The following is a 9900-nucleotide window of genomic DNA, read 5'->3' as shown; positions in this document are numbered from 1 at the left end:
GCAGGCACGTAAAAACCTATTCGCTATAGCGGTCTAGAGATAGCAAAGTAGCTAACTATATCTTAACACCTAAAGCTAGTATAAAACATCACTAAAACAATCCTTATCATAGGAGGTTGTGGCCAATTACTGCACCAGGGTGGCCAAATCCTGTTCTGGTGAGGGAGTGCGTTGCCGGAGGTGTTCACCGGCATCAGGTTGCACCCCAGACCTGTTTATGCAATTCCATCGACACTCGGATTTTTTTTTTTTTTTTTGCATCCGGTGGAGAATTGCGCGGCACCGGGATTTGAACTCCGGACCTCTTGCATGCGAGGCGGATGTTCTACCGCTACGCCACCGCTGCATCCTGGACCATGAAAAGGAAATAACAAGAAGAATAAGATTGGGATGGAGCGCATTTGGCAAGCACTCGCAGATTATGACTAGCAGCTTACCGGTATCGCTCAAGAGGAAAGTATACAACAGTTGCATCTTGCCTGTACTCACCTATGGGGCTGAAACGTGGAGGCTGACCAAGAGAGTTCTAGTTAAGTTGAGGACAACCCAGAGGGCTATGGAACGAAAAATGGTAGGGGTAACATTAAGAGATAGAAAGCGTGCAGAGTGGGTCAGAGAAATAACTCAAGTTACCAACATTCTAGTGGAAATTAAGAAGAAGAAATGGACATGGGCAGGACATGTAGTGCGAAGAGAGGATAACCGATGGTCGCTGAGGGTAACAAACTGGATTCCAAAGGAAGGAAAGCGTAGCAGGGGGCGGCAGAAAGTTAGGTGGGCGGATGAGATTAAGAAGTTCGCAGGGGTCAAGTGGATGCAGCTAGCTCAGAACCGGGCTAAGTGGAGAAATATGGGAGAGGCCTTCGCCCTGCAGTGGGTATAATCAGGCTGATGATGATGATGATGATGATGATGATGATGATGATGATGAAAACAATCCTGAAGCGAGGAATGTGCGAACTGCTGGTCGAACATGTTGTGCTGTTCCCGGTTTATACATTTAAAGGTGGCTATACGTATATTCAGGTGTAATTGTGCTTCAGTGATGTTCATTCAGCTTTCACGCAACCACTGCCTCACAGTGCGGAATGAAGGCAATGATGCCGGAGCCTAACTGGCTCATGCTGACAAGGCTTCTAGGTAAAAGCACTGTCGAGAAGTAAGACTGAAACCTAGTTGGCGGATTCAGTAAAAACTACTATGCAGTAACACTGGTTCGTCGTGAGCCATCGACACGACTGCATATTAGGCTTGATCGAGGATTAACATTTCACATTTCTGTTAAAGTTGTGGGAGGGGGGCAAGGGAAGTTGTACCACCGACGGCTTGGCGTCACATAATAGGCACTAGGACTAAACTAACTCCTGGTTGGCGCGCTAGGAAGGCCGTTCTCAACTTGGATCAGACCTAGAAACAGGCATGCAATACTACTTGAGTGCTGCACCTGTTTTGCAATGAGGACAATGCATGTGCATTAGTATGCGGTACCTGTTCTAAGCTATATGTTTGCATTAAGGTCCGTCACTAAAGTATGTTAAGTCATATGCGTCGATGTGTACACGACGTTGCCTGCGTGGGATATGCCAATTGCCAGTGTGTGTGCGTGTACATCTCTATTGTCCGAGTGGCTATGTAGTTCATCGTACCCTGTAGTCACTGCCCTCCATTTAAACTCTAATTTCCCTTTTCTTTCTTCGCCCTTTCCTCGGTGTGCCTGGTGCAGCAGGCCAAGGTCCTATTGTCATCAGATGAGTTCCTCTTTAATTTAACTTCGGATAAAATGTAAGGAGTGCACTGGCGGTAGTATCAGAAACCCGAATATCCATGTTGCCTGCAACAAAGTATCCGGCGTTAAACATCAAGACGAAAAATATGTTATGTTAATTAGGAAGAAAAGTCGAACTTATTCGAGACGATGGTTGCTGCGACCACATCGTCCTTTACTTCTATTCAACAATTTAACATGAGGGAATTTATACTGTTGAGCATGCTAGCTATCTTAAAGCATTTTTATAAATATCTAGCATTGTAAAGCACGACGGCATTTGGACTAACCGGACTTGATGCGACCAATCCGGCACAAATCCCAAAATCATCCGCACTATCATCTCCACCGTTAATCACGACCACGGCTCAGCGGACAGAAGAAAACGACGACCAGCTAGCTACCTCTGCCCGTCTCTTCCAAAACGCAAAAGCGCTCATGATTCCACTGCGCGCCGGTAGCAGCTACGATGCTTCCCACGTTGACCCCTTGGATAGCGAACTCTACTTCCTCTTTCATCCGGCGTTGTTCGGTATCCTTACGCTCGTAGCGTGCGCCGCCGTTTGGTCCAGCGGAATAGCCATTGGGCCTATGGAGGTGCAGCTGAATCAGGGTCCACCACAGCACTGGCTTCGGGGCCTCTGGCGCTGGTTCAGCCGACAACTGGCACAGGAGATCCAGTATCGGGACCCGTATGACGCGCACGTTCGAGGCGCCTACCTGGACGTCCGTGGGAGTTCGGCCGTCATCCGTTTCGTGGTTGTGGCAAATGCGGAGGAGAAGGGCCGCCATTTTCCTCCCTTTCAGTGCCGGTTAATATGTGACGTTCCAGGTAAGAAAAAACTACTACTGCTTGCAAGGATATCCAGCGTCTAACGAAAAATTGCACACGAACATTAAGACAAATGCTTCGTGCTCGGAATAAGGCGGCAATGAGTTTATGAATTTATTTGGTTGTCGGCACTAGCGATGGCGCTCATATTTATTTCAATTTCCCAATATCTATTTTGTGCCAGAGTGCGATTCTGTTATGCGCATGCCAAAAACTAACCTTGGCATATGTTTGTTGAAGCTGCCAACAAGCCGCCACAGATCAAGTCGCATTCGAACTTTGAAAGCTTGTTGTTCTGCACAGATTTATACCTTCTCACCACACCTAAATAAACAGAGGTAAATGCGTTGCAGCATTTACTTGAATCACGCAGAATGCAGGAGAAGCATAGTTGCATTCGATTTTTGGGGTATCTGCTAATTTGTACAAGGCCTGACATTCAGCAATATTTGGCCTATCAGCAAAAAGAAAGCGTGCAGAAATTTTTTGTTAAAAGTTCGTGATCCTCGTGTTGTGCTTGTGCAAAATGAATTGATGGCTTACATGAACGTCTTACGCAAAGTGACGCTGCATGATTCCGTTGTATTTTTTACTTACTGAACAGTCGCATGAGAGCAGCTTATAGTAAGCCAAAAATTCATGTCATCCGTATGTTCAGCGAATAAAGCTGGTCGTGGGCGAAGCGCATGTAAATAAAAATACCTTCTGTGCGCTGAGACTGCAAGGTAGATTGGTTAGTTAGTTATATGGAGTTTTTATGGCGCATAAGCAACTGTGGCTATCATGCGCCAACCGCAAGGTTATACGATCAAGTGGCTACAGTAATGATGCTCAGATTTGGTTTAAAACATTGGCTTCCTTTAAAAATCCGTAAACAAGTGAAAAATCAACAAGTGCTTCTTGGACTAAAAGCAATGCGGGATGAAATGCGCATGATGCGCATGGATGCGCATGACTGCCTTTGGCTTTTGCGAAGAGTTCTGAATAGAGCTCATCGTAAAACGCTACCTGACTATCTCCTGGCTGTCGATATACACAAAGCTTTTGACAATGTTCGCCATGAGGTTATCCTGGAGGACCTCGCCAAACGCTTTCCTAGTAATCGTGCCCAAATCTGGATCCGCAATTTTTTGACATCTAGACCCATTCAGCTACATGGCAAAGCTCCGGGATGGGTGCCCAAAACCTATTACTTGGATAGGGGTGTACCTCAGGGCTCCATTCTCGGACCCATATTGTTCAACTTGGCCATGACACGCGTCGCCGAGAATCTGGAAATCAGCACAAGCGCAAGATTCGCTATATATGCCGATGATATTACCGTCTGGACTGAGGCAGCGGATTACGTAGACAAATATTCTATGGAGACTGAACTTCAGGCGGCCCTTCTTTGTCTTGAAGATACACTAACCAAAATTGGCCTCGAACTCGCACCACATAAAACAGAATTGATTAGTATCGACGGAAAACATAAAACCAACCCCAGTATGCAGATCCATCTTCACATCGGAGGCAACACCATCACCTCCTCAAATGGGCAAATCCGCATTCTTGGCCTGCCCATATCAAGCTGCAACAGCCCCCAGAAATGGGTTCGTCAGTTACAACGCCTTTGGCCAGCACTGCTACATACTATTCGTCGCCTGTCCAACCGGCACGGCGGTGCGCGGCAGCATGCCTGCCGTGCGATGGCCAGAGCAGCGGCCGTCGGAAAAATCCTCTATGGTACACCGGTCCTCCAACTGTCGAAGGCTGACTTCGCTAAGGTCGAACGCCTTCATCGCGCTACACTACGCACTATTACCGGTCTACCTAAGCACACTCCTATAGCCGAACTTGAGCGTTTGGCCGCTCTTCCACCGCTCACTACCATCGTTACCGAGTCACAGACGCGTCATCGAATACGTCTAGAGAACACTGTCCAGGGGCGTCGCCTGCTGGCCTGGGATGAACAGCGTAACGACAAAACACCAGCCCTATATGCATCACTTCCCCCTTGGGAGATGCCAGTAGTCACACGCGTCCATCGCCGACCTATAAACCGCGATTTTGTCATTCCCCGGGAGCTCCTAGCTGCCCATCACCGACAAGAGCGAATCCCCGATACGACTGACATATACACCGACGCATCCATTACAAGCGAATTCGCATCTATGGCCTGGGTATGCGATGACAACCCTTCCCTTTCAGGCGCTTATGCCTGCCATCTACCTCAGGGTACCCCTCTTCACGCTGAACTCCTCGCGATTTGGGGAGCCTTGTCAGGAGTGCCTTGCACCGGAACTGGGTCACTACGTATTCTTACTGATTCCTTTGAAGCTTACAAGGAAATCGCTACTCCGGGTTCACAAGATGCAACAGCTACGACTATACAGCGCCTCCTTAAACGCCACCAACTCGCGACCAGAACTGTCGCTATTCACTGGACCCCAGGTCACTCGGACGAATCAGGGGGCAATGCGGCGGCACACGCCGCGGCTGCCTTGGCAGGTGGGATGTCCACATTTACTTCCCCACCCCCCTTGCTTCATCCTTATTCGACCTTGGGCGGGCAACTCACCCCTTCTCTTGCCCTTATGCACTATACTCGGACCAGTCTTCGTAGCCTCAGTCAGCATCGCATGCAGGTGGCTACACCAGACCCACCTTTTACGAGAAGAACCCACCTCACCCGAAGTCAAGAAGTCTTTTTGAATAAGCTCATCGCCCATGCGGCTTACACGCCACGTATTATGGCCCGCTGGCGTCAGTATAAAGAGAAAATGATTACGTGCCCCCACTGTACGACTCTAACCTGCGGCGGCATATCTCATTTACTTTGGGAATGCCCTGCTTTTTCTACTGGACGCCCCGAGATCGAACCCTACCGCCTGAACTACCGTTCCCTTCTAGAAACTGATGCAAACACACAGATGATATTTGCCAAGTATGGCTCGCTTAGTGGCCTGGTTAGAGCAATGTGATTCGAGTGACGACCTAAATAAACAATGAAAATTATGTCTACTCCCCTTTATCCCCATCCATGGCCATGAGCCTTCCCATTCAATAAAGGACATTCAATCAATCAATCCTGTGCTCCTCGAGTTGTGAGCATGAGATTAAAATATGATTTACTGTTAGCTCATGTCCACAAATTTCACATACAGGTTTGCCTTTTTTCGTTAGTAGCAAGTTATGTGTTATGTGTGTATGGCCTATGCGCAGACGACATAAAATTACCTCAATGAAACGTTTCTGATGTTCACACAAGGTAGATTGGAGGGCTGTAAGCAATCTACTCATAAAATCATGAAATGTACTCATGAAAACTACGCGCAAACTTAAAGATCACCAATGATTACTATGAGACAGTCAATAACCGAGAGCATATTGAAAGTTCCATTCCATTCTTCCTTTTAACGCGACATCGCAAGAGGGAACGTCACACAGAAAATTCGGCTTCAGGGTCGATGACCTGAGCGAGAAACTACGGGCGTGAAACTAGCAGGCGTTAGCTGGCAGATGACATGGCCGAGCATTGATTCTTCGATGGGTCGCGCGACCAAATGCTACCACGTTATGTCAGAAAGCTCGAAGGCGCTGCCAGCTCGGGCTGCTGATTTGAGGTTGGTAGATGAAGTAAGTACTCTGGAATGCCTAGTTGGGAACGCCACTCTAGGCCAAGCATGCACATTGAGTTAGCTGGAGCTGGCCATTATATGTCGGGTGGTCACCTACGACCTGTGGCTTTATTACGTGGTAGCTTAGTAACTTGATGCTGTCACGTCGTACTCTTAAATGCGGAGCTAAGCGTCACCTATGATGTTGAGTGTTCGTATTTTGCGTTCAAGTGAATACTACTGCAATTACGTGTGACTATGTGGCCCAGGTAAGAGCATTAGCATCAGCGGGGAGCATGTGCACAAAACATCTACCATCCTTAGCTGCGAACTTTCCTCCGACTTACACAAAGACGAGTTGCTCACTGTACTATGGACCCCACTGGGCTTTGGAAGATCTGTCTTTCATGAAAGGTGCTATTTGCTCGTCATTAACGAATGACTTTTCTTAAGTGCTGTGAGGAAGTTTTTAACTATAGTAGCGCTTTTATTTCATATATTTTTTAAGGGGTGGGGAGGAGGGGGGGGGGTAGTATTGGGACCGATATGATCGCTTTAGTGGCTATATCCTGTGACGCAGTGAGTATTCGCCTTAGGCCTCTACTTAATGTACAACGTTTGCTGCCCAATTTTGCAGCGGGAACCCATGGAGAGTCTGACCTGAAAGACATGTTAGTGACAGCGTACTGGTCTCCCATCGGGCATCGAGGCGGCTTCGAACCACTGCTTGTCACCTGCCCCGTTGTCGTCAATAACTCCGTGCCCCGCCTCGTAATGCTGTTGTACATGGGCGTCGAGAGCAGCAACTGGCTCAAGCCGCGTCGAGTCGAGCGTGTTGCCAAGCAACCAGACACGCTGGCTTTGTGCGTGACGCCAGGAGTCGAAGGAGATCTAAGTGTTGACCCGAGAGCCCTGGCCGAATTCATCGCATTTCACGGCGCCGTCGGCGTCTCCCACTTCGTGTTTTACCTGCGGGCACCAGGCGCAGCACTCGACTTTCTGACGGAGCTGCAGCTGAGGTACAAAGGCAATAACAGCGCCGGAATCACTCTGCGTCTCGTTGTGGACAGAGAACAAGAGGACGACGAAGTCGCTGCGGATTGCGTCTACGAACTGGCAACAAGGTCTCACTCCGAATACGCTGTCGCGATGTCGCCACTGGAGTTCATTGTACCCCGACAAGAGGCTACACTCGTAAAGTTATTATCACGCAACAAAACAGTCGGAGCCATGACGGTACTGAAATATACATTCGTGGGGCCCCTTTCTTCAACCGACGCCGCCAGGCGGGACATGGTCAGCCAGGCGAAGTTGCTGCGTACTACCCGCGCTGATCCTCCTGGGCTGACGTCCCGTGCAATCGTGAAGGTGGGCGACGTAGTACAGATGGACGCGCACGGAGGCTTCAGTCTGCTGCCACCAGCGAGGGCGCAAGTGGCGAGCCCACGGCAAATCAGCGTCCACAGCTATGCGGAGCATTCGGACATACCAATTCAGCAAGAACTCGCATACGATGACCATATGTTTGTTTACGGTCCCACTATGAGTCGTTCCGTGGCGTGGCGGCTATACCTTGATAGGTACCAGAAGTGAGTTCTGGTCCACGTACCAATATTTTCACCGATCTTTTTTTTTTCATCAACAAGGAAGGTAATAAAATAACCGTGCAAAAATGACGCGTGTACATAGTATGCTTTATTCAGCTTCTTGAAAGAGCACTGCTCGAATTTCTTTTTCACCGCTTTAAGGCTTCCCCCGTTCTTTACAACATGCTCAATTTTCTCCATGTTATATTTCCTTATATCGGCCACTTTGCGGTTTTTGATTAGCTTTGATATCTCTGCCAATTCTACCTGGTCTGCTGGATTGGAAGCTTTCATACTGTGGCGTTTCCTAATCAAATTTTTTGTCTCCTTAGACAGCTTACCGTATATTCCCTCTAACTATCCTACCGCCTACTTCTACAGCGCACTCAGTAATGATATCTCTAAAAGTATTGTTTATTGCTTCTAGGGTAATGTCGCCATCTTCGGTTAGAGCTGAATATCTATTCTTTTGCGAAATCCTGAACTCTTCTGCCCTCCCCCTCACCGCTAAGGGACAAGGCGGGCAACGTCATCACGAATATGGATAAGATAATCAAAACAGCTGAAGAGTGCTATACTGATCTCTACGGTAGCCAAAGTAGTGAGGACCGTAATGAGATTTGCAGCAGGTAACAACAGTCAGACGTTCCACCAGTGACGAAGGACGAAGTTAAGAAAACAATAGAAACTATGAAAAGGCGGAAAGTAGCTAGAGAGGATCAGATAACAATAGATTCGTTGAAGGACGTGGGGTGGGGGGGGGGGGGGGGTGGAGGATATCGCGCTAGAAAATCTGGCCACCCTGTATACGCAGTGCCTGGTGTCATCGATGGTACCGGAATCATAGAACAACGCAAACATTATGCTCATTCATAAGAAAGGGGACGCTAAGGATCTTAAAAATAACAGACCAATCGGCTTACTGCTGTTACCTATAAGGTATTTACTAAGATATTCGCTAATAGAATCGGGACAACCTTAGACTACAATCAAGCAAAGGATCAAGCAGGTTATCGGAAACGGTACTCTACTATCGATCATAACTATACCATCACCCAGGTGATAGAAAAATGCTCGGAATATGACCAGCCCTTATACATATAATTAAATGATTAGGAAAAAGCATTTGACTTAGTAGAAACATCGGCGGTGATACAGGCATTGCGAAATCAGGGGGTAGACGAGCCGTACGTGAAAGTGCTGGGATATATATATATATATATATATATATATATATATATATATATATATATATATATATATATATATATATATATATATATATATATATATATATATATATATATATATATAGTGGCTGCACAGCAACCATAGTTCTGCATAAAGAAAATAGCAAAATTCCCATAAAGAAAGGTGTTAGGCAAGGAGACACGATCTCCCCAGTATGATTCCCAGCTTGCTTAGACGAAGTATTCAGAAACTTGGAATGGGAGCAGTTAGGGATAAGGCTAGATGGAGAATACCTCAGTAATCTGCGATTTGTTGATGACATTGCCTTGCTAAGTAATTCAGAAGATGAACTGCAAAGAACGATTGGTGACCTAGATAGAAAAAGTAGAAAAGTAGGCTTGAAAATCAATATGCCGAAGACTAAGGTAATGTTCAACAGCCTCGGGAAGGAACAGCAGTTTACCTTAGGTAGCGAAGCACTGGAAGTAGTAGGCGAATATGTTTACTTAGTACAGGTAGTAACCGCAGATCCAGACCATGAAAAGGAAATAACAAGAAGAATAAGACTGGGATAGAGCGCATTTGGCAAGCACTCGCAGTTTATGACTAGCAGCTTACCGGTATCACTCCAGAGGAAAGTATACAACAGTTGCATCTTACCTGTACTCATCTATGGGGCTGGCACGTGGAGGCTAACCAAGAGGGTTCTACTTAAGTTGAGGACAACGTAGAGGGCTATGGAACAGAAATTGGTAGGAGTAACATTAAGAGATAGTAAGCGTGCAGAGTGGGCCAGAGAAATAACTCAAGTTTCTGACATTCTAGTGGAAATCAAGAAGAAGAAATGGGCATGGGCAGGACATGTAGTGCGAAGAGAGGATAGCCGATGGTCGCTGAGGGTAACAAACTGGATTCCAAGGGAAGGAA

The 9900-nt window shown here is 47.1% G+C and overlaps 1 protein-coding gene across 1 annotated transcript; it reads left to right on the top strand.

Annotated features, from left to right (window-relative positions):
* Positions 1–2203: 2203 nt before the first annotated feature.
* Positions 2204–7789, top strand: LOC146195785 (uncharacterized). Its single transcript, XM_084596862.1, has 3 exons — positions 2204–2590; positions 4177–4189; positions 6864–7789. Exons 1-3 carry the CDS (start codon positions 2204–2206, stop codon positions 7787–7789), a joined length of 1326 nt encoding a protein of 441 aa, XP_084452988.1.
* The last annotated feature ends 2111 nt before the right edge of the window (positions 7790–9900 follow it).

The sequence above is a fragment of the Amblyomma maculatum genome, chromosome 3 (genome assembly GCF_055883805.1).
Source record: "Amblyomma maculatum isolate TAMU_Amacu chromosome 3, ASM5588380v1, whole genome shotgun sequence".
Classification (NCBI taxonomy): domain Eukaryota; kingdom Metazoa; phylum Arthropoda; class Arachnida; order Ixodida; family Ixodidae; genus Amblyomma; species Amblyomma maculatum.
The sequence above is the reverse complement of the archived record's forward strand: the minus strand, read 5'-3'. Positions and strand labels throughout refer to the sequence as shown.

Excerpts from the sequence above, each read along its gene's own strand:
- LOC146195785 (XM_084596862.1), top strand. The coding sequence starts at position 2,204 with ATGATTCCACTGCGCGCCGGTAGCAGCTACGATGCTTCCCACGTTGAC.